Below are 25145 nucleotides of genomic sequence, written 5' to 3'. Positions count from 1 at the left end.
GCAGAATGAAAAGGCGGGAAGGCGCAGAAATGTTGCAGTGATGCTGCACACTCAGGACAGTATTATCTGCTATCAACTGTTTCCTCTCAAACTCTTGAACTACCGACTGTTCTAAAGAGAGCCGCTCACCGCTGATCTAATAGCAGACTCGTCACACTCTGTAGAAGGCAAAGAAACCGAAAGGCTTCCGGCAAGCGGCGGCGGAAAGGAAGGCGGGTCAGTAACCACCCTCCCTGCACCTTCCGCTCTCCCGACCGGGAGAAGGGCCCTCGGCTCCAGGCGGAAGTGTGGAGGCGGAGCGGACGCGCGGCCTGGAGGCCGCAGGCGCAGGCGCAGGCGCAGGCGCAGGCTCGCGAGAAGATGGCGGCCGGGTTCAAGTGAGTGCTGGCGGCTGGCGTGCGCACGTTTGTTCCCTGGCAGATGGTGGCTTCCCTTAACCGTTAGCTGGGGTGTTCTCACCTGGAGGCCACCCCACTTACCCCGCGGGAGCAGGCCACGGGCGGGGACCGGAGGCGGTCGTAGGGAAGGGAAAGAGGGCGCCTCCCGCCAGTGAGACGGAAGGTGGACGGGTGTGCGTGGTTCAGTGCCCGCCGGGAGCGCCCTCGTGGGCGTGGGGTAGCCGCTTCCTCGGGGTGCGTGGGGCGGGGGGCGTGCTCTCCCTTTGCTCCTCCCGGTCATTGACAACGAGGTGAGTTCCCAGGGCGCCAGGAGCACTGTGGCCGGCAGGGGGCGTGCAGCCCCCGGAGACACAGTGGGTGTTTTTAGTGTTGCATCCGGCCCAGCTGGCTGGCTCAGTGATTGAGCATCGACCTTTGAACCCGGAGGTCAGGGTTCGAGTCCTGGTTAGGGCACAGCCCGGTTTGTGGACAGGAGTTCCATCAGAACCTCATGCCACTCCATTCTCCTTCAGGCATTTATTCCTAAAAGGACTGTGCCTCGTTTGGCAGTTTTTTTAATAGGCCTTTTTGTGTGTGTGTTCCACTCTGGTGAAACCAATACATTTTCATTCTTAGAGTCAAGTTTTCAAGCGTATAAATAGGATTCCAAAGGAAACCGATTTTATCGAAACAGTTACTTATTTGTATAAAATCTCAAGTGTATGATATAGTGTTGGACATAAACCTGCTTTTAAAGTTAACTTTCTTAAGCAAGATCTAGTGGAGAGTCTATAACTCCTGTAATTCAAAAATAACGATTAGTACACATACCTTCGACAAACTATTAAAAAAATGAAAACTTTCAGTGTCTGTGGTTGTGTTAAAGTCACAGGTACAGCTAATATAATAGTTTATTGCCCACAGTCATAATTGAAGAATATACTAAATTCAGTTACTGGATAGTAAAAATAAAGATGTAACTTTTTTTCATTCTCGCTAAGAATCCCTTCTTCAAGAGAGAGTGATAGTAACTCCCCTTAAAGATGCCCAAGGGCTTTGGGCTCCAATACTGTAATTGTTTAAGGCAGGGTTAAGGACAGCAATTAATAATGTGATTGCTACAGCAAGAGTATCTACTGTATAAACAGTTATATGTGGCAACATACACATCAGAATTTATGAAAGAAACTTACATGTTGTGGAGACTTATTCTGCCTCGCTACACTTTTAAGATAGTTGCCAGTTTCTGGGTTTATGTTAAGATTCATTACTTCACATATATTTTTAATATGTTTCAGAACTGTGGAACCTCTGGAGTATTATAGGAGATTTTTGGTGAGTAAAAGGGGTTATGTAGATGTTATGCCTTTTGATAGTATCATATGCTTTAAAGACAAAGTCATATATACAAATATTGAACATTGTTACATTGTACAACTGAAACAATTATGTCAGTTGTATAAAAAAATTCAAAAGTAATTTCAACTAACAAGGTTTAATGTGTTTTCCTTGGTTCTGTGTAAAATATACACATAGATGTGCTTTACTTTCATATAAATTTATTTAGAAAGAGAACTGCCGTCCTGATGGAAGAGAACTTGGTGAATTCAGAACCACAACTGTTAACATAGGTGAGAATATTTTGAGTTCTAAAATAAGAATGTTGAAGTTGCTTCAGTTTTGAAAATATAATTTTTCCTGTTTTTTTTAATACTAGTAAAGAATTTTTATTTGTAAAGTTTTTTAAAACTCACTTTATATGCTCTCAATTTATATGCTCTTTATTTACAATTTTAAAGTAACTATAAAGAGTTTTTCCCCATTCCTTCCATACCTCCAAGACATGGATCCATTATGTTTTAAACTAGTTAAACCTGCTGTTGCAAATATGGAATTTTCCAATTTTACCTTTATGGCATTCCCAAATTTTAGCCTCTGATCCAGTATTTTGGCCAAATTCTACCATGTTTAAGGGATTTCAGTGATTTTTGTGTAAAGAGATTTTTTTATCTGTTCACTGCTGTGCCTGAATGAAAAAATGATTGACTCAAAATTCAAGGACAGGTGAATAATTCTTAAAACAGTAGTTTTAAGTAGTTATACCACTTTTAAAAAATTTGAGCTAGTAATAAATTTCATAAGCACCTGGCTTATATAACAATATAAAATCATGTAGAAAACAAAAACACTTTTTATGGACCCTTTCATTTTGTTTAAATACTTATCTTTTCAGGTTCAGTTAGTACTGCAGATGGTTCTGCTCTAGTGAAGCTGGGAAATACTGCAGTCATTTGTGGAATTAAAGCGGTAGGTTTAATATATGTCTTACTAAGATGAGTTACCAGATTATCTTCAAACTAGAGGCCCTCTCGCAATCTGGAACGCTGCATGCACCAGTGACCATACTTTTCATACAGGTGAAAGGCATCTTGCTATTGTATGGGCAGCTACATTTTTTGCCCTGATTATAAAAAGTAGTACATAACATGATCCTTCTGAGGCAGTAGTAACATTTTCCCCATCTTATGGGTGGAAAAACTGAAGCAGAGAAAAGTTAATTGGCTTTGTCACACAGTTTTAAGTGTCAGAATCAGAGCTGACCACAAAATGTGCAAGCCAGCGTCCATGCATGTCATCGCTGCATCATCCTGCTTTTTCAGTGTTAGAGTAGCCTTGCCAGTTTTAAATTTTAAATCTAAGAGACTGTTCCCAATATATAGGGAAGTGTCCCTAGGCCTGGCCAGCGATCAGGACCAATTTGTGGGGTGACTGGGGGACAGGGTGATTGGGGGGCCCTCACTGGCACCCGCCTTGGCTGGCGGCCTGGTGCCACCCGCTGGCTGGCTCTGTCCCCTCCCCCCCCCCCCCCCCCCCCCAATCGCCGACGCTGGTCTTCTTCTCTCAGGGGGATGACTCTCAATGCAGGAGCTGTCCCCGTTCGGTCAGTGTACGTCATAGCGACTGGTCGTTCTGTCGTTTGGTCGATTTGCATATTAGGGTTTTATTATATAGGATACTGATTAAATTGTAATATACTCTAGTAATTCTGTTGACTAGGCAGTCAGCTTTTAGTATTTTTCATTTCCAAAGAGCTTTCATCTAGATAACACAACCCAAGTTTAATGACTGAGTTATAATTTATGGGTATTGTTCAAATGTTTTGAAATCAAATAATTTTCAAAATTTGACCACCTTTAAATTTTTAAGAATTTGGTTATAATTTGAGAGATTAAGAGATTTTTGGTGACATCCTTTTATCCATTGGTGGTATTTAATCCATGCAAATGTGTAGAAAATTGAGATTGTTCAAAAGAAAATCTTGAGGGAATAATAGCTGCCATGTGCTGTGTACCTGTTATGTTTCAGACACCTTATATTAGGTACTTTACAAAATTAATCAAGTTAAACCTCCGAACAGTTTTTGAGGTATAATTTCTGTTTCCTGTTTTACATGAGGTTCAGTAACTTGTCAGGAACATAAGGCTCATAAATAGAACTGACTACACTGCACTCTTCCTTCACATAAGCTCAGATTCTTCCTCGGAAAAGCTGGGGTGATATCTAACAATAAGATTTGAACACTAACTGCCAAGTTTTATATTATGGACTTAATGGCATTATCTCATTTGACCCTCATTAACAGTCCCTAAAAGTAGGTCTCATTAACTTCCCATTTTGCAGATGAGGAAATTGAATGGTAAGAGGTTAAGTAACTTACCCAAAGTCTCTCAGCCAAAAAGTGTGGGTCTGACATATGAAAGGTGATTCCAGAGCTTTTGCTTAGTTCCTTTGTTACCATCATTTCCGAAATCTGGCTGTGCCAGTATCACATTGGGGTTTAAGTTAAAGATTCGTAGCTACTGAATTAGTGCAAGTGAGGGTGGAGGAGAATTCCAATTAATATTTTTTTAATTTTGGTGGTCTTTGGTAGAGCCTTCCATAACTAAGGCTTTCTTCACAATTATTAAGTAGCTTCTTTAATTGGGAACATTGGTTTGCTTCTATAGGAATTTGCAGCACCACCACCAGATACCCCTGATAAAGGATATGTTGGTAAGTTATAATTTTGTAATTTTAATAGAAATGCTTTAACAGATTTAATACAAATATTGTAGTTAAGTCCTAGTAGTTGAGAAAGTTATTCATAATCAGAAATATAGAGGAATGAAGCAGACATTCCTGAAGTTTTCTATTGGAAGATAGCATAAGAGAATTTTGTAATTTTTCAAACTCATTCAATTTGTTTATACATTCAGATGTCATTAACCAAAATAGAATCTCCTAGGAAAAGGCTGTAATTGGAGACTTTGTGATTTATTTTTTAATCCTCACCCAAGGATATGTTTTTATTGAGAAACATAAATGTGAGAAACATCAATTGGTTGCCTCCAGCATGCTCCACCCGGGTATCAAATTTGAAAGCTAGGTATGTGCCCTGACTGGGGAATCAAACCCGCAACCTTTCGGTGCATGGGATGATGCTCTAACCAACTTAGCCACCTGGCCAGGGCCCGCTCTGCCATCGTTTTTCTTGACTTGGGCCATTTGTTCTTTATGGTAGGAACCAATATTTTTAAAATGCAGAACAGTTAGGTATTAGTAGAGGGGCTACCTTCTGTGACAGATTGAGGTATTTCGAAAGGAAGAAAACTTGTGAAGGATTTAAACCTTAAATGCTTTTTAAAAAAATAAGTATTTGTGTGGTAAAAAGTCAGAAATACAGGTATTATTTTATCCAAGCTTAACAGTCTTAAAAAGACTAAGAAGAATATAATTGATGTCTTATAATCCTTTCCACTTGGAAAAAGCTATCCAAGGAAACAGTCCCCTTGCAATGGATTTACATATAATACTTCCATAAACCAGAAGTGAAGTTTATTTCATAGTTGCAGAGTATTTCTTTCAGTTCCTAATGTGGATCTACCACCTCTGTGTTCGTCGAGATTTCGGTCTGGACCTCCTGGAGAAGAGGCCCAAGTAGCTAGCCAGTTCATTGCAGATGTCATTGAAAAGTAAGATAATCGGGATAAAGTATTACTATCATTCATTTTCAGATAGTTTTGACCTTCCTTTTACTGTTTTGTCATTCAGTTCACAGATAATTCCAAAAGAGGACTTATGCATTTCTCCAGGAAAGGTAAGAACAATAGAGAAGTTATAAGCTTTTATTAATTGTGTTTTGTGGAGAGTAGACGGGGAAATTAACAAAACCAGAGTAGCCTTCAATAGAGATGTCTTATTTTTAGATGAAGTTCAGTAAAAACATGTCTTATTCTTAAGCTGAGGTAATTCTTTTCCCCTTTTACCGTGAACATTCATTTTTTTTTTTCTTTATAGCAGATTACTGGTATCTGATTAGCTAATGTGTTTAAGGTGAATCCACACTGTAAATTCTAACTATTTGAAAACTTAGAACTAAGTTGACTAGAACCTATAGGATTTTTCTGTTTGATTACATATTTACTTGTAAAACCTACTAAGCATTTTTTTTAAGGGAAATGTATTTTATTTTTTTTTATGAGAGAAAGGGAGGAGAGATAGAAATATCAATGATGAGAATCATTGATCAGCTGCCTCCTGCATTCCCCCTACTGGGCTTTGAGACTGCAATCCCAGCATGTGCCATGACCAGGATCTAACTGTGACCTCCTGGTTTGTGGCTTAACCACTGAGGAACACCAGCCAGGCCCTACCAAGCATCTGATGTATTAAGGTTTCTTTGGGAAAGTATATTTTGATTTTCATTTGGGACTTTCAAAAGTATTTCCCTCATCTGACTTAGCAATAGGAATGGAAATGTTTGTCACTTGTCAGCTTGGTAGTCAAAAGCCAGCTTTTACCAAACATATCCACTTTTTTTTGGTTTATTAAAGGTTTTTCTTTTTTTGTAAGTTTTTGAGCCTTGAAGGTTATCTTGTTTGTTTAAGGGTTCTGTGGTGTATAAGTTGAAAGAAATCCCATGTTCTACCCATCAGAAGGCTTTAATTTGCTTTGTGTAAACTCTATTTTAGCTTGCTTGGGTTCTATACTGTGATCTCATTTGCCTTGACTATGATGGAAATATTTTGGATGCCTGTACATTTGCTTTGTTGGCAGCTTTAAAAAATGGTAAGCAATCTTAATAAAAGGCAATATTCCTCCTTTTGTGTCAGAATATTCTGTTGTGTTAAACTTTCTCATCTTTTTAGGCTTTTGTTATGGTTGAGCCATCATTCATTTTAGTCTTTAAATTAATAAAAATGTTTATATACACTGTATTTATCTTAATGTTCTAATTTTTTTTTCTAAAATATTATTTCTGGAAAAGTTAAACAGGCAAAAGTGAATTTAGAAAAAGCCATATTTGTTACTTATACTAGAGATACTTACTAACATACTTGCCTTTCTAGTACAGTTGCCTGAAGTTACTATAAATGAAGAAACTGCTTTAGCAGAAGTTAATTTAAAGAAGAAAAGTTATTTGAACATTAGAACTCATCCAGTTGCTACCTCCTTTGCGGTCTTTGATGAGTAAGTTAAATGTATAAAAATTGTGTTTTAAATATTCTAAAATAAAATGTTTCATGGATTGATAATTTACACTTCAAAAAATTTTTAAATAGCACTCTGCTCATAGTGGATCCTACTGGAGAGGAGGAACATCTGGCAACTGGAACCCTAACAGTAGTAATGGACGAGGAAGGCAAGCTATGTTGTCTTCACAAACCAGGCATGTTCCTTCTACTTCAGTCCTAAATATTTGGATGAAAACTCTATGTGAAATTCTTTACATAGGAGTAGGGCAAATGGAATATGGGATATTTACCGTTTACCTAATGCAGCAAATTTAGAATGACAGTTTGTTACCTCAAATTCCTTACGTTTTTTATGTTGTTTACCATGCATTGGAATCACTTGGAGGTCTTAAAACATAACTTGGCAATCTTAACCATACCCCCTGGTTTACATTACTGAAAGCTTTGGTCTATAACTTCACATGATGTTGATCATTAAAAGTACAATAGCATATATTAAAAGTTTTGGTACAATAATTTTTCAGGTGGAAGTGGGCTGACTGGAGCTAAACTTCAGGACTGTCTAAGCCGAGCAGTTACAAGACACAAAGAAGTAAAAAAACTGTTGGATGAAGTAATTAAGAGTATGAAAGCAAAATAACTACATTTTCTAAACATATTTGTAAAAACTGTATTTATTACACTGTGCACAAATCTTTCATACTAAATAAATATCAAACTACATTTTTCTGAAGGACATTTCTAGTATTTCTTAGGCCACTTCTACATGTTTTATGTACAGTGGAACAGTTTTGAAAAAGCAGTGACTTAAGCAAATGAACCCTAATGGTTTATTAAAGCATTTCCCTGTTTTTATTTAAAAATCATAGGGTTGTGCTTCTGTATAAAGTTGGTACATCAAACAATGTAAAATACTGATTATGTTTTAAAAAACAAAAATGAAGTAGAAACTCAATCCTTTTGATTCATTATGTTTTTAAAAAAGAAAAAAAATAATGCAAGACTCAGAATTTTGGAGTGGTTGGTGTGCCTCTCTTCATTTTACTTTTTGACTGGCTGCCTGTATGCCGTTGACGATGTAGCTGAGCTGTTTGTGCTGTTGCTGCTGCCATGGCCATTTGATGCTGTAAGAATCGCAACTGCTGTAAAAGGGGGAGAGGAGGGAAATCAATTAAATGTAAGCAGGTATAAAAAGGTGCTTTTCCTGAGAGTGATGAAAACAAAAATGAAAGGGAGAGAGCACTAAGATAACAAAAGGGGACTATACCACATTCAGACAATGCACAATCAAACAGCACCAGTGGCACAGAAGCCTGCAGAGGGCTTTTAAAATGGTTCTTGGTACACTTCAAAAATACATGTTACTTTGCCCTGCCAGTCTATATTGTAGTAACTCAGCAACTTCAGTTACCATTTTGTTGTATGATAGTTTATACCTATGTAAACCACCCTGTATAAAGATAGTCAACTATAATATGCTGACTTCCTGAGATAATGGAATGGCATTTTTATAAAACAGGTATGACATTTACTAATAGGAACATTGGCATTCTTGTCTTTTTCTGCAATACAAGTTAACCATTGGCATTGACAACTGTCTATTTCAAAATATAATGCAAACTACAAAAATGGATGTTAATGTGCCACCAGCACTTCATGAAAGATTTTAAATCAAGAAAAGTATGGCTTAAATGTACAAAATATATTCAGTGCTCCAAGCTGGCTAAAATGTCAGGCTTAATAAAATTTGCTAAAATGTCTATTACTATATAGTCTTAAAAGACAATAAAATAAAACTAAGGTTTTTTGAGGTACTTTTGGAGCAGAGTATCTAAAATGTAATCAGAGTGAAGTTGCTGGATTACTTGTATCTGTTGCTGCTGCTGTTGAAAGGCAGCGGAGAGCTGGAATCTCTGCTGAGGAAGGCTTTGCTCAGGTCTGTTCTCGGCAGAGCCAAGCTGAGACAACACTACAGAGAGGAGAAGGGGAAAGCAGGCCAGTCAAAAGTTTGAAGGCTACCAGGGTTAGAAAAGGACAACACAGAAAATGAAATAGAAAAGTTATCAGTATGATTAATCTTCAGTATCAAATCACAGACATTTCAGAGTAAATTTAGTCTCCTGTTAGTTGAGGGCACCTCCTAGATACAGAAGGGGAAGGAAGTGCACATGTGCTAAGCATTGTATACCTTCATGCATCTCACTGAAATTTGATAACAGTGCTATTTTATTTAGAAAGCTTTCTTGCAAAATGTAAAATACAGGATGTTACTTTAAAATATAACTAATAAAGTAGGAAAGAGGGTGGGAGAAATCCAAGCTACCATAATGACATAACTGGTAAACAAGTGCTTTTAAATAAAAGACTGCAATGAGTATCAGACTGTACTAGTAGCAACAGAGATGGTGAACTGAGCCTGTGCATTATTCCTTTTTGAGCTGAGAGGGACCACAATAATCGTTTAACAGTCTCACTGTTCAAAGGAAGAAATTTCAGGTGTAGATGGTTTAAATGACTCAAAGGCAATTAGTGGCAGGTCTGGAGCATGGACCATTTTTACGATTTTTCAGTCTAGAGTTCTTTCCACTAAATTATACTAGTACTTTAGAAAATATATATCTTGTGGGGTAAAGGATTATAAAAATTAAATTTCCACTAGAAAATTCTCTAGCTCTAAATCTCTACATGTAAGACTTTGCTTATTCTAAATTCAGACACTGGGAGTTACTTGTATATGATTATAAAGGCACCAATGATAATTCAAAATGTTGACATGACCTCACTCATTCAATCCTCAAACTCTGTAATTATTATTTTCAATTTACAAGATAATCTTCATTAAAGATTATGGTTCACCATAACTGGTTCACCATTTACTGTTGGAAGTGGTAAGCAGTCATTTAGTATAATCTCATTTTTTTTACAAATGAAAAAAAGCTTATAGAAGTTATGTTACTGATATTACATCTTAATTCATGCAAGTACAAGATACCAGAATGAGAAAAAATTTTAACTGTCAGTGGGAAAAAACTCTGGGGGCTATCAATAAATTGATGTAATAGTTCACAAGTAAATATATCTATACTTTTTCCTACTTAATGCTTGCAAGAGAAGGAAAAATAATTTAAAAAGGTGAGATCCCAACTAGATTAAACAGTAAACTCAACATATGAAGTCATGAAGATACCAACCAGCTGCCTGTGACTGCATAAAACTTCCTATGCCAGCAAGATTAATAACAGCAGCATGCTGAGCAGATAAGGCCTTTTCTTGACTGGTTGAGCCTTGTTCAGAACCCTAAATAAAAATCATACATGAGTTGTATAAAAAGAAAAACAATTTGTGTTGGTAAGAAATTAGTATTTTCCTTATAGGACAAAAAAATAATTTTAGACTAGCAATTATAAAAACAGTAACAAGGAAAAGACTTCAGAAGAATTAGCAAGAACAAATCCTATCTAATAAAATAGTAATATGCAAATTAACTGTCCAACACAAGATCGCTGCCACAAAATGGCCAGCAGGGGAGGGCAGTTGGGAGGGACCAGGCCTGCAAGGGAGGGCAGTTGGGGGCGATCAGGTCTGCAGGGGAAGAAACTTAGGGGGGATCCAGGCCTGCAGGGGAGGGCTGTTGTTGGGGGGGGGGACCAGGCCAGCAAGAGGGACAGTTGGGGGGGACAAGGCCTGCAGGGGAGAGCAGTTGGGGGGACCAGGCCTGCCAGGGAGGGCAGTTTGGAGGACCAGGCCTGCAGGGGAGGGCAGTTGGGGGGGACCAGGCCTGCAGGGGAGGGCAGTTGGGGGGGACCAGGCCTGCAGGGGAGGGCAGTTGGGGGGGGACCAGGCCTGCAGGGGAGGGCAGTTAGGGGTGACCAGGCCAGCAGGGGAGGGCAATTAGGGGCAATCGGGCCAGCAAAGGAGCAGTTAGGCATCGATCAGGCTGGCAGGGGAGTGGTTAGGGGGTGATCAGGCTGGCAGGCAGAACCAGTTAGGGGCAATCAGGCAGGCAGGCAGGAGAGCGGTTGGGAGCCAGCAGTCCTATATTGTGAGAGGGATGCCCGACTGCCCTGTAGGTCCGATCCCACCGATCCTACACAGGCAGTCAGGCATCCCTCGAGGGGTCCCAGATTGGAGACAGTGCAGGCTGGGCTGAGGAACACACATAACCCCGTGCACGAATTTCGTGCACGGGGCCTCTAGTCCTATATAATAAAAGCCTAATGTGGTGTCTGGTCGTTCAGTCGTCCGTTCAACCAATCAAAACATAATATGCTAACGATATGCTAAGGCCGCTCAACCGCTTGCTATGATGTGCACTGACCACCAGGGGGCAGATGCTCAACAGAGGAGCTGCCCTCTGGTGGTCATTGTGCTCCCACAGCCAACCTCCCATGGCCCCTCCCCCTGGTCAGCCAGCCACCCCCCATCAGCCCTGATTGGGGGGGGAACCGGCCAGCCACCTCCCACGGCCCCTCCCCCTGGCCGGCCCCCCCAGTTGGCCCAATCACTGGCCAGGCTAAGGGACCCCACCCGTGCACAAATTTGTGCACTGGGCCTCTAGTACAAAATAAAGTTACAATTCTATAATACAAAACATGAAAAGCTAGAAAAGCACATACCTGCTCCCCTGGCTGTTGAGGACTGGAAGTTGTGGGTTGCTGAGGTTGTTGGGGTGTAAATTGAGAGAGCTGCTGCTGCTGCTGCTGCTGCTGCAGAGTGTTGAAAATTAGTGAACCACCTGGAAGCTATTAAGAATTTAAACATGAACTCATTAATTAATTAATTTCACATTGTTTAAATTTCTTTATTCCGCAAGTATTTTTGGAACATTCACTATGTGTCAAGTACTCTACTAGGGATTGAGGAAACAGGTAAACAAAAATAAAAGCAAAACAAGATCTCTGCCCTTAAAAAGAAATATTTGAAAACAATTTTAAGTGTTATTACTAAGGGATCTCAAATATGTTAATACTACCAAACATAAATCATTCTGCTTCAAGTTAGTGACATACACAAATATACACATGGCTTTTAACTTTTTTATACCTCAATACAAAACAGCATTAAGTACATTAGAAAGTAAACAAGAAGCTATTGAAAATCAGAGATATACTTATGAAAATTCATCTCTCAAAATTTGTCTAGCTTTGTCAAATCCCATGACTTCATGGATGCTTATATAATACAGTAAGAAATTCCAAAGCTGAAAAGAAAGTGCATTAGATATCCATATTTAGTTTGGAGACATTACCAGCTTTGTCATTCAGAATCTAAATTAAGTTAAATTAAAAAAAGGTTTTAAAAAGAAGTATTCAGAAAAATTCATGTTAAAAATTAAAACTAGTAATTCCAAATGAATCAGGAAACAAAGGATTTTTCTTTTTTATTCTATAGGAGTTTAAATTATAAGCACTTTGAAGTCCTTAAGAGAAAGTCCAAATAAATACCAAATACAGAATTCTGAGATCTATGGAGTTAAAAATCTCTACACCCAGCAGAGCTTATTGTTAAGTAAATTTGGGCATAGCACAGGTCAAATGTTCCTTCCTCAATCAGTTCAATAATAAATTTAGCAAAATTAATTTTTATGGTGGCTTTGTCGTTATTCTTTATTACCAGTTCTATTAAGGAATTCCATTCCTCTTTTCACTGAGACTAATCCCTGACAGAAATTCCAACAGCAATATGTAGGAAAGTTGAATAAACCAATGTGATTTATGATTTGTTCTGTAATTACAGTCTGTATATAGTAATACTGTGTTTGCATCTTGGATAAGAAGTTTTATGTTTTGGCTCTAAACACATTTCCTGATTTACTTCTGAACTAGATGCCCGATGCACGAAATTTGTGCACAGGTAGGGTCCCTAGGCCTGGCCAGCGATCAGGGCCTATCTGTGGGGCGACCAGTGAGGTGATCGGGAGGGCCCCCCACTGGCATCCGCCTTGGCTGGCCTGGGGCCTGCAGGCTGGGGGGCAGTTCCTGCGTTAAGCATCTGCCCCCTGGTGGTCAGTGCGCGTCATAGTGACCAGTCGTTCTGCTGTTCAGTCAATTTGCTTAGTAGGCTTTTATTATATAGGATACCAGATTAGTTTGATCTGTCTTTTACTGTTATTTCCCAATTTTGTGTCTCTAAATCTTTATATTCTTGTCTACCTTTTCTAAATTCTCTGTAGATAATCCTATCAACTACCAACCTAGCTTAATCCTGGAGTCCAAACCTTACAAAGGACCTAGAGCCTAACACCGTAAATATTTTAAGTTCACACTCAACGTGTACGAAATCTCCACTTTTGATCTCTCTTTATATGCTGTCTATGTTGGCATTGATATCATTTATAAGAAAAGCCTCATCATTAGACACAAATTGTAATCAAACAAATATTTACCAAATAAATGACTCTTAGGTGCCTGACACTGTGCTAAGAAATTCTCCTCAGGAAAAGAACAAAGCTATTTTTAAATCTTCTATTCAAGTACAAAATCTTTTGTAAGCAAAAAGTACTACATATATGTAGACACAAATGGTTATTGAGAGAGGAATTATTTTTTAAGTGTAGGTACTACTGCTATTGTAGGCAACTGTTCACTTTGTAGTTGTCAATTCTCCGTATCAAAAAATCCAGTTCTTGATTTGACAGAGGTCAATGAAAGTGCAATATGTAGGACACCCATTCTTTCTTCCTATCCTCTCAACGATGCAAAGGTAGCAATTATAACCATACCCTCACAAGATTCTGAACCATCTCAAATTTTCAAATGCTGACATATATAGGTATACATTGTAACAAAAATATCAAAGTATGAAAACTTTAATCAAGAGCAGTGATTCAGGTTTACCTGAAGTAGATTCAAGGGCCTGAGACTTGAAGTAGTTTTTAAACCAAATGGAACACCTATTAAATACAGTTCCTGGTTATAACAGGGAATTAAATCTATTAAACATGAAAACACTTTATACTTTAGTATATATAAATATAACATTTTAAGTACTTTCTGCCTAGATTTGATTTTCTATACTTTCAAAATGATCTTAAAAACAATACCCATCAATACTGAGATCAAAGATGTGAGCACTACATGTACATTTTATTCCATATTTGAGAAACTGAGACTTATCACTATTTTGACTGTTAGCTGGAAAAAGTAATCTAGACATATGCAGAGGCCATAAATATAATTAAACTATCACAGTTATGCAAACACATTTTTAGGTGTTGGCTTCTATTGACATTCCTAGGTGCTATATACTACGTAGTACACAATAATCACAACAACTACATCTCTGAGAACCAGTGTGCTCCATGCAATTATTTTAAAGTCCGAATGCTAATATGAATAAGACTAAAGTACAATGAATTTTGTTTGTAGGGTCAAACTAATAGGAAATAATACTGTTAATTTTGTGACAACATAGAGCACATCATTAATCAGGGGTTGACAAACTTTTTCAGTAGACTAACTGAAAAAGTTCTGTTGGATATTCTTCCTCTTCATTTTTCTTTACATTTTAAACACATCTTTAAAAATGTAAAATCTAGTTTAGACTGTAAGATTTTTATTTTCTGACCCTAGTCTCAAAGTACATGTATACTTTTCTCACTAACAATATATGCCAATTTGAACACTAATTAAAAATGTATCTAGTCTGCTAAGCAAATTTTAGTTTAAAAGGTAAGAGACAGGCCCTGGCAAGGCAGCTCAGTTGGCTGGAGCATTGCAGGTTTGATTCCTGGTCTGGGTACGTAAGGGAGGAAACTAATCAATGTTTCTCTCTCTTTCCATTCCTCTCTCTCTAAAATCAATAAAAAATAGCCTCAGATTAAATAAGTAAATAAATAAACAGATAAATAAGTAAATAATAAAAAGGTAAGAGGCAGGAAATTTTTGTATAAAGAAACTTAAAAAAAGCATAATCAGATGAAAATATAACACTGATTTTACTTTCAGGAGTTCTCATGAAAAGAATTGTTAAAACTCCCTTTAAAGGTAAATGACATCTATATAATGCTTATTGCTTATCAAAGGCACTTCATTTATTAATCTGAAATACCTATTAGAGTTAGATAAATTTACTCATACTTTACATCAAATGAAACGGAATCTAAGGAAGAAAAACTGACTTCTTTCAGGACCCACAGTTAGCATCTGAAGCCATGTGTAACTGGTAAAGTTACATGTAAATATGAACATTCTAAATTCAACGTCTGATTCCATTTCCAATGCTTCCACTACTATAGCACATTTATGCACATTAAAATAAGAACATCAGTCAAAATTAAGAAATTACAGAAATATGTTAACATGCTTATATGATACTAGAGGCCCAGTGCACGAAATTCATGCATGCGGGGGGGGGGGGGGTGTCCCTTAGCCCAGCCTGCACCCTCTATTACAATCCAGGACTGCTGGCTCTCAATTGCTCGCCTGCCTGCCTTCCTGATTGCCCCTAACCTCTTCTACCTGCCAGTCTGATCACCCCCTAACCACTCCCCTGCCAGCTTGATTGATGCCTAATTGCTCCCCTGCCAGCCCGATTGCCCCTAACATCCCTCCCCTGCTGGCCTGGTCACCTCTAACTGCCCTCCCCTGCCAGCCTGGTCACCCCTAATTGCCCTCCCCTTCTGGCCTGGTCCCCCCAACTACCCTCCCCTGCTGACCTGGTAACCCCTAACTGCCATCCCCTGCAGGCCTGGTCCCCCCCAACTACCCTCCCCTGCTGACCCTGTAACCCCTAACAGCTGTCCCCTGCAGGCCTGGTCCCCCCCAACTACCCTGCCCTGCTGACCCAGTAACCCCTAACTGCCCTCCCCTGCCAGCCTCATTGCCCCTGTTCTACCCTGCTGGTCTGGTCCCCCACAACTGCCCTCCCCTGCAGGCCTGGTCACCCCTAACTGCCCTCCCTTGCAGGCCTGATCTCCCCCCCAACTGCTCTCCCCTGTAGGCCTGGGTCCCCCCTAACTGCCCTTCCCTGCAGGCCCAGTCGCCCTCAACTTCCCTCCTCTGCCGGCCTGGTCAACCCTAACTGCCCTCCCCTGCAGGCTTGATCGCCAACTGCCCTCCCTTGTAGGCCTGGTTCCTCCCAACTGCCCTCCCTGCTGGACATCTTGTGGCGGCTATCTTGTGTCCACATGGGGGCAGCCATCTTGTGTGTTGGAGTGACTGTCAATTTGCATATTACTCTTTTATTAGATAGGATTCTTTGGGCTCTCTTAAGACAGTGATTTTTCAATCGGTGTGCTGCAAGAATATTTAACCTTTTGCACTCGGATGTCGAGTGTGACTCGACACGGTTAGCATTAGAATAAAGGAATCGAGAAAAAAGCAAGCAAATGCAAAGGGTTAAGACATGCAAGGGGTATGGACCTCTTTTCGCTTAGATTGTTAAATAAATGACAACAGCCTACACAACGATAGCCGTCTGGTGTGAATGCTCTGTCTTGAACCATAACTATAGGTCATTATTATAGAGTTGCATCATAAGGTTGCATCTGATTGGTCAATTCTTGGTACCAGAAATCCTTATATACAAGTATAGGCACCTGATTTTGTTTTTAATCCTCACCGAAGAATATGTTTTTATTGACTTTTTAGAGATAGAGCAAAACATCAATTGGTTGCCTCCTGTATGCTCCTCAACTGGGGTGTGCCCTGACCAGGAATCAAACCCCCAACTTTTTGATGTATGGGACGACGCAGCTGAGAAACCCACCCAGGGCTAGATATCTGATTTTTTTAAAAGTTACTTTGTAGCAAAAAGGGTAGGTAATTACTATTATTATTTCTTTTTGTAAATAAATCAAAATTATACCTATTTTTTGTCAGATCGGCAAAAATATATTTTTTGGTGTGCCTGCCGCAAAATTTTAGTAATTAGTTTATGTGTGCCATGAGGTGAAAAAGGTTTAAAATCATCATCTTAAGTCATATAAAGTTTTTGATTAATTTTCTTACTATGTCAAGTTTTTCCTACTCAATTTTTTCTCAGCAGTAGAAAACTGGATTGTACCAAGATATTACATTACATTCTCTTAAGGAGCATTAAAAAATAGTACAAGCTGTTATAGCTATTTTCCAGTATATGTAGTAACAGTTACTACTATAATAAAATTACTACTATTGATGACAGCGCATATTTTTTAATGCTTAGGTCTAAGGTATAATTTAAGCAGTTCATCTGTATATACTCACTTAATGCTCACAATTAAGAGGTAATAAGGTATTACTATTATCCACATTTTATTTATGAAAAAGTGAGGCACAAAGGTAACTTTCCCATGATTACACAAAAAGTTAAGTTAGACAACTGGGATTCAAACTCAGGCAGTCTGCCTCCAGAACGGGGGCTTTTAACTGCCACGCTATGTCGCCTTTCTTGCACAATGTATATTTTCAAGATACATTCCTTTTACTTGGTCTAAGACTACACTGATAATAATAAGACTATCAATGTTAATTTATTATAATGTGTAGAAGACAAAGATATAATTTGCAAAGATTTATGGGGCCTATCAAGTTTCTTTCCAGAAGATGATTGCTAGATGACTTTTAATTTAAATATCAGAACTTTAAAGGCTTTCAACATAAGCCTTTCCTTTAAAAAGAGCCTTTTTAACATGAGACTATGTTAAATATTTTTAATAACAGCATTAAAATGACATTTTTACATTAGCATGTATTTTAATTTTTCAAAGAGATTATTATATCCCATATATTCTGACCTGCTTGAGAAGCTGCCTGCATTGTGCCAGGTAATGCATTTGGTAGCAGACCTCCTGAGGGGAGAAGGCCGCTCAGGTTTATTCCTGCAGTAGTGATGGCACCAGTGTTACAGCCCAGCACAGGGTTTGAACCATTCATCAAAGCCTGAGCTCCACTACAGGAGAATAGACAAAGCATTAAACGTACAATATAAAAGAAAAAATCAGAGCCTTAATTCCTTAGATTAAAAAAAGAAAAAATCAACATCACTATTAAACCAGTTAGATAATTCTATATTAAATATCAATTTCAAGGCTGTTTCCTTTTTATACTAGAAAGTTACAGCAAGGTTGGCTAAAATTAAATACACATACTGCATATTTATCAAGGTTATAATATAATTTCAAAGAGTAAAGCACTGATCGAGGGATTAAAAGATAGTAACAGAAGACGAACAGAAAAATCTAAGCTACTGTCAATATGTAATAGTATTGTCTCAGTGCATATAAATAGATGTATTATCTAAAATTAAAACATACTTTGTTGAGATAGCTTCTATCCATATTTAAAGTATTCTCTTTCAGTTTCAGTAAGATGACATTTATTCTTAATTTCACAAATGAGAATTCATTCAGATTGGTGAGACTATCTTTTGAAGAAATTAGGGCATCAATGAAGACTTACCAAACAGAGCCCACTACATTGATGAAGTTAAGTCCAGCAGAGTTTGCCATGACCTGGGTAGCTGTGGTTCCTGGAGTTATAGATGTTACCATGGTGGAAAGAGGAATGGTCGTTACAGGCATTGCCTGGCTCAGAGACCTTTGCTGCTGAGCAAACTGAGTTAACAAAGTGGGCTGAGGGGTGAAGCCTGAATCTTGGGGAGTAGGGGTAGTTGAAGGGACAATAGGAGTTGAGCTCTGAGCATCAGGAGGGTGTGGGGTCGATGAAAGGGTTGGTGTAGGAGTAGATGGCTTAGGAGTTCCAGATCCTGCTCATTGAGAAAAATAAAAATTGCTAGTTTGTTATAAATGGCCAGTCTTTTTAAAAATAAGGTTAATGGAATTTTACTTAGCACTGACAATTTGTTCCAGTTTTTTTTAAAGCAGTTAACTGCAAGTGTTAATTTCTACACATGATACATGAGTGTTGCTACACTCAATTACAATTAAGGATGCAGTATATCACCTAAAAATCCCATCAGATGTTATTATAGTAACAGTAAAAATACACATTTGTATTCTACCACAGTACTCATTTAAGTTATTTTCCTATATGCTACCTTTGGCCTAAAAAGTTTAAAAGGAATTCAAATTAATTTTTTGTTATTTACAATTTCACTAATTTAGGACTTCATTTAAAAATATTGCTTATTTTCTATAACAGTCTGAGATAAACTCTGAACATACTTAATAAATTACATATGGTTAATAGTCATATATGGCACCTAAATAAAGATGTTTAAGTCCTAACACATCAAGTTTATCCTGACAAGCAAATTTACAAAACAGAGTAATAAAGCAAATATTTGATAGGTAATACTGCATCATTAACAGTAACTGTGTACTTCTATTTAATTGTAGAATGTATAGAAAATCTGTTGTGAATGAAGTATGCACAGTTTATCAACTTTTTAAGAAAAAACAAAACAAAAAAACAAAAACCAAAAAAGTAAAACCAAAAGCTCTTGAGGTGTTTTCTTTTTTAGCTTTCATGTCCTGCAGAAAGAAAGGAAAGAAATGTGAATGTCCAGAAGCTGTCACTCAACCCTTACTTAAAGTAACAACTGTGTGCAGATTAGCATAATTCATACCCACAACATAAGAAGTGTGAATAAGACTTTCAGGAAATTGATATATTTTTCTTTGTGCAAAACAAGAAGGCAGAAAAATTACACCTTTTGAGCTATCAAGATGAAGATGTTTATATCTAATGAGAAGAAGACCACCCTATCACTGTGCAATGTACTAAAACTTTCAGCATACTTTAATTACCTATAAAAAAAATCTAAAAAACTGGAATGCTTTCTTGCAAATTGGGATTGAAATATCTCAGATATTTATTAATTTGAAGAAATTCTCCCCAAAGAATTCTTATATAACTCTTAATGATAAAAAAAGTATTCAGTACTAAAAATTACATTTTAGTATCTTCAGAATAATGCTTTATAATCATCACGTTTTACTAACTGACAATTTATAAGAGTGTAGAGTGTTTCAGAAAAATTGGCTTTCAGTTTATTGTATCACCACCTTGGAAATAGTTAGCTTCTTACATATACAAAGACAGGACTGCAACAAGAACTCTTATGACATCTTTTTCATATTAGCTGCAAAGTTTATGTAAAATGTAAAGTGACCCTAGGATAAAATGAAATAAAAAATATTTTGGAATTTTACTGCCATATCTAACTACCAGTTTTTTAAAAGGATATGTATAGGCTGTAAGTCTATAAGAAAGGTATATACAAGGTGCATACATAAATACAGAAAAACAAATACAATTATATTAAACACATAATATATATAATCAACAAGAGATTTGCCTCAAGATTATCAAAACTTATACATTTTGGGTACACAGTTCATCCAGATTTCACTGGTCAAAAAAAGCTATCTAAGAAACACTAATGCTAAAGCTTATGAAGAGTTAATGTAAGAATTTAAATCAGGACTCACTTTGTGATGAACTGGCAGGTGACAGGGCAGCTGGAGAAAGCATGCTAACTTGACTGAGATCCACAGATGACTTTCGAGAAAGACTTGGTGGCTTAGAAGCAGGAGGAGGAGTTGGAGATTTAAGAAAGCTGCTGGCCTGTTGTGGTGTAAAATAGTTACCTAGAATATAAAATTGGTTCCTGTAATTCAAAATTTTGTGAAAATCAAAATATGAGTAAAATTTTAAAAACAAGTTATGACCATATGATGTTTCTTACACTAGATTACAGAAAAGTAAGGAATGTAATACCTGTGGAACTATTTCCTGAGCTTGAGGGAAGTTTGATGGGTGGAGGTCGATGTTTTATTCCTTTCCCTAGTACTGAAGACTGAACTGACACGGTCTCAGGCTGTAAAAAACAATGACATTAAGTATACTTGTTACAATTAAGGTCAAATCAATATCTCATAAATTAATGCCACTATAATTCCCAGAAGAAAAACATTTTATTTTTTAAAAGTATTTTTATTTATTTCAGAGAGGAAGAAAGAGGGAGAGAGAGATAGAAACAAGAATGATGAGAAAGAATCATGGATTGGCTGCCTCCTGCACACCCCTTCTGGGGATCAAGCCTGCAACCCAGGCATGTGCCCTTGACTGGAATCGAGCCAGGGACCCTTCAGTCTGCAGGCCAACGCTCTATCCACTGAGCTGGGCAGAAAAAAAACATTTTAAAACTGCAAAGTACTTTCAATGGTTATAGACTGAATATTACAGATGTTACAGAAGAATAAATTTCAAATAAGGTCATCTTATACATAAACAATGAAGAAAAAATTTCTGAGTAAGCAGGTGGGGAGAAAGAGTTTGTGAGAAAGGGGCAGAGGAGTAAGATGGAGACAAAGCTTAATACTTAAATTACCTTTTCCAGAAAAGTAATAAATATGGAAGCCAGGTGATTCATTACACCTTTTGCTCTACCTTTGTGTATATTTGAAAATTTTCATTATAAAAAGTTAAAAAAAAAAATTAAAAGTACAATTAAAACGAAACAATTGCTATATCCCTCAAAAAATAACATATTTCAGATTACTTGAGAAACAATTAGGCACAAATAACAAACAACACACACAATATTTGGCATGAAAAAGAAAACAAACACACACTTCTGTTTCTTTCCCTGGAGAAAGCTGACTCAAGCTGGCTGAGCCACTGGAGCTGTGCAACATCTTGACTGGACACTTGGCTTCATTCTGGACCAATTCCTGGTACTGATTAACTACCCTAAAATATTAGAAAAAGAAAAAAAACAACAGGTAAGAATTACTTAACTCTTTTAAACATCAATTTATTATGTAGAAAATAAAAACTATTAATTAAAAAGTTCTATCAACTTAACACAAAAATTAAAATTTGACAGTTTAGCCGAGACCGGTTTGGCTCAGTGGATAGAGCGTCGGCCTGCGGACTGAAAGGTCCTGGGTTCGATTCGGTCAAGGGCATGTACCTTGGTTGCGGGCACATCCCCAGTGGGGGGTGTGCAGGAGGCAGCTGATCGATGTTTCTCTCTCATCGATGTTTCTAACTCTCTATCCCTCTCCCTTCCTCTCTGTAAAAAAATCAATAAAATATATTTTAAAATTTGACAGTTTACCTTTCTGTTAAAAGTACTCTTTTACTCTTTTCAATGACAAGCTAATGCTCCAAATCTTTTGCACGTAAGTTAGCAATCTTAAAATATACTTTCAGTATCTCATTTCAAATACAGAAATTACATGGGTTATTTTTTAATCAATAAGCAGTCAAAAAAATTGCCACTTTCACTTAACATTCTGATTAAAGTGTTACATAGAAAGTATCTTCCTTACCTACCATAGATATGTCTACATTTTTAAATTTAAACTAAAGCTGTATTTTAAACATTATTCTTTTAATTGTTACTTTCCTAATTCTATTTTTTAAATCCTAGTAAAACCTATGGCATAACTAAAATCAAACTTTTGATTCCTAATGAAGTACTCTTTATCTTCTGAGAGGGAAGATTTTCATATCTATCCAGATCAAAAATAAAGATGCTAGTATTTTTACCTTTCAGCATCAGTCTTTGATCCTATAATGAACCTAAAATATTTAAAAAAGAAAGAAAAGTATTAGATAAGAGTTCTCTTAGGGAGTTCTGGAATTACTTTTGAAGGCTTCCATATTTTACTGACAGTAAATTGATAAATTAAAATCTACCAAAATATGAACAAAATTTAAAATACATTTAAAATTGTGAACAATAAAGTTTGGCATGCAATAAAATAATATTGTGAATAATTTGGCTGTTTTAATTTAAGGGAGATTTATTTTGCCACAAAAATTAAGTATCAAAACATAATCTGGGCTGAAAGTTACCAAGTGCTATACAACTTTGCAAGTGTCTGTTCTACAACAAAATTCTCTGAACTGTGTGCAAGGCCTTCTTTTCATTTTAACCTATATCAGCTCTTCAGCTATAGTCCCAACTGATTATCGAAACCAATGGTTTTAGAAGTCACTAGTCTACATAGCAGGAACACAATATATTTTAGATAAGAAAGATAGCTGATTGGCAACTCAGAAAAAAATGTATTCACTAAGTCTTTAAAGAGTTTGACATTTACGTGTTTTCTTAACAGATTTTAATAGTGAGTTTATTTTTTTTAATTACCAATTTGAATGATCTTCTGTGGAGGAGCTGAAATATAAAATGTAGAAAAAACAAACAAACAAAAACCTGGTTAATGCAGCTCAAACTTTAACTTCATAGTTATTTAGTCAAATAATTTATGAATATGGAGAAATAAGATAATAAACCACGCAGCATTTTTGCAGCAACTCCCTAATATAAAGGCAAAAAAAATTATTTTCTTCTTGTCAAATCTATTTGGGTAGCTTTCTTAACTAATTTTTAAAAATAAGAATATATGTTACTCCCTTGTGTTTAAGAAAAGTTCATAAATTGATTTAAAATGACCAATATATATCTTTAAGGGGAAGGTTAATAAAAATAAAGGTAATAAAAATATCAGATCCTTCTACTTAGTATACAACAATTTTTTTTGCTAATGTAAAAAAAATTAGCGGAGGATTCATGACTGCTACTGTTTCCTCCCATCGACTTTTACTTAGGTATTGGTGAGGTTATTCTTTAAAATCCATCTTTCTGCTGCAGTTTCAATTAGTATTTTGTGTACATAAAGACTTTATAAACTATTTAACACAGATCTGGTCCCTGCTTTTTTCTCCTCTTTGTTATTTCTTATTTTCAAAACATCATCAACTTGATTAAAATAGAAAACTAATAAAAACAAAACTAAATACTGGTACCTTGTACTAAATATATGTAGTTCATAAATTTAGGAAGCCAAATCTAATAAGTGTATTTAAGTAACAAATGAATCCCCAAGGGGAAAATTTTATTCATTAATAGTTTACCAGTAGTTGCTAAATAAATTCTGATGATTGTTTTTGTCAATTACAAGTATTTAACAGAACTCACTGGGATTGAGACATCTGGCTGTCAATCTCTTCATCTTCTTTACATGGCTGAATTTTACCATAGTAAAGTGGATCACCAAGTGACTGAAAAATGGTCAGCTTTGTTTTCTGATTACCAGCTTCACATTCAAATACATAATCATCTTTGACATCCTGAAAAAGATAGAGCATCCCATTATGAACAAAAGGGGGCTACAGAGACATCCAGTAAAGATTGTGGCATAGGTAAACTCTGTACTCCCCACCACCTACAACCACATCGAGATTTACAACTAAAACATACAACAATCATCGTTCAGAACCACCTGAAATCTAGCTGAACGGAAGTCCTACAGCTGGGAATTAATGAAGAAGCACATCAAGACTGGTAGGAGGGGCGGAATTGTGGACCTGGCTGGTCCCACACCCATGTGTGGCAGTTTAAAATCAGGAGGGATATGTTGGCCATGGAGGTTTTCCTGAGGAACACAGGGTCACTGGATCACATCAGGCCCCAGCCTAGGGTTCCAGAACTGGAAAGAAAAGTCCCCATGACTTCTGGCTGTAAAAATGAGCCGGGGTTGTGACTGAGTGACATGAAGGTGGGGGGAGTTCCAGGCAGTTCCTCTTAAAGGGCCCACTTCCAAACTTACTTGGACTTACTCCCTGTGAGTTCCAGTGTTGGAGCAGCAGTTTGAAAGGAACCTGGAACATCTGGGGAGGAACTAACTTGTCTGGAATCAGGGCAAAAGCTGGAGGGGCAGCTTTCTCCCAGACAGAAGTGCTGCCAGAGGCCAGTGTTTCTGTGCTGAGCTCTCCCTACCATAGAGCTGACATGCTGGGCCATATCTGAATCTCCTTTAACATGGCTCACACTTCTCACCCACCCTGGTGATTCCCTGAGACACCCTCCCTACTTGCAAGCTCATCCAAGCTATTTCCAGTGGCTTTTCCATATAACTGGCCTCTCCTGCCTCATACTTTGGATTTTCCTAAAATCTTTCAAACAAGTAGCAGCTGACATCAGCATCCCAGGTACTTCTTAGTAAGTGGCCCCAGGCCCTGAATTAGCCACAGCCCACCCTAGTTCACAGCTTGGCCTCTCCTGGGCAACTCCAAACTCAACATAAATAGCACCATCTACAGACCACTTTGTAGCTCATACTGGGTGGCCCCAGGCAGGGCACAGGCAGAGGCTGACTTTGTACCTCCTGGGAAGCCCCAGAGGCAGTGCAACTGGTGGTCAACTTCAAGCACACAAGATCACAACCCTACCACTTTCATGAGTTGACAGTGAAAGGGTGGACACAGTGAGCACCAAAGCCCCACTGAACCAAGTCCAGTTCCATAGGGTTGATGATGATGAACTCCTTTAGCTTTTCCTTATCTGGGAAGTT

General features: G+C 37.6%; 3 protein-coding genes across 9 annotated transcripts in view; 1 reads left to right on the top strand and 2 right to left on the bottom strand.

Moving 5' to 3' along the window:
* ALG5 (ALG5 dolichyl-phosphate beta-glucosyltransferase) overlaps positions 1–1615 on the bottom strand; it is an 89662-nt gene extending 88047 nt beyond the window's left edge. The window contains exon 1 of the mRNA XM_079778765.1: positions 480–1615. The gene's annotated coding sequence lies outside the window, so the exon portion shown is untranslated. The remainder of the gene's footprint in view (positions 1–479) is intronic.
* Positions 281–7554, top strand: EXOSC8 (exosome component 8). Its single transcript, XM_079778767.1, has 11 exons — positions 281–377; positions 1676–1712; positions 1945–2008; positions 2611–2684; positions 4385–4430; positions 5284–5389; positions 5469–5514; positions 6389–6485; positions 6767–6887; positions 6980–7086; positions 7417–7554. The coding sequence occupies exons 1-11, from the start codon at positions 361–363 to the stop codon at positions 7530–7532; spliced, it is 831 nt and encodes a 276-aa protein (XP_079634893.1). The 5' UTR covers positions 281–360; the 3' UTR covers positions 7533–7554.
* The window catches only part of SUPT20H (SPT20 homolog, SAGA complex component), a 53283-nt gene continuing 35682 nt past the window's right edge, over positions 7545–25145 (bottom strand). For 3 of the 7 annotated variants that reach the window (XM_079778752.1, XM_079778750.1, XM_079778751.1), the window contains exons 14-26: positions 23771–23922; positions 22940–22966; positions 22336–22368; positions 21414–21531; positions 20557–20656; positions 20268–20426; positions 18274–18580; positions 17610–17764; positions 13729–13784; positions 11509–11634; positions 10084–10189; positions 8758–8861; positions 7545–8034 (exon numbers count right to left, since the gene is read on the bottom strand). In XM_079778752.1, the coding sequence (XP_079634878.1) occupies positions 7897–8034; positions 8758–8861; positions 10084–10189; positions 11509–11634; positions 13729–13784; positions 17610–17764; positions 18274–18580; positions 20268–20426; positions 20557–20656; positions 21414–21531; positions 22336–22368; positions 22940–22966; positions 23771–23922 (1581 nt within the window). In that variant the 3' untranslated portion in view covers positions 7545–7896. Of the gene's footprint in view, positions 8035–8757; positions 8862–10083; positions 10190–11508; positions 11635–13728; positions 13785–17609; positions 17765–18273; positions 18581–19316; positions 20427–20556; positions 20657–21413; positions 21532–22335; positions 22369–22939; positions 22967–23770; positions 23923–25145 lie in introns of those variants that run through there. The other 4 variants (XM_079778755.1, XM_079778753.1, XM_079778754.1 and 1 more) reach the window with 4 other exon arrangements.

This window comes from Cnephaeus nilssonii (assembly GCF_951640355.1).
Source record: "Cnephaeus nilssonii genome assembly, chromosome: 8".
Taxonomy (NCBI): domain Eukaryota; kingdom Metazoa; phylum Chordata; class Mammalia; order Chiroptera; family Vespertilionidae; genus Cnephaeus; species Cnephaeus nilssonii.
This window is presented reverse-complemented; position numbering and strand designations above follow the sequence as displayed.

Bases quoted from the DNA above. Each gene is read 5' to 3' on its own strand.
- EXOSC8 (XM_079778767.1), top strand. The intron at 2,685-4,384 runs GTAGGTTTAATA...TTGCTTCTATAG, and splicing joins TCATTTGTGGAATTAAAGCG to GAATTTGCAGCACCACCACC. The intron at 5,515-6,388 runs GTAAGAACAATA...ACTCTATTTTAG, and splicing joins TATGCATTTCTCCAGGAAAG to CTTGCTTGGGTTCTATACTG.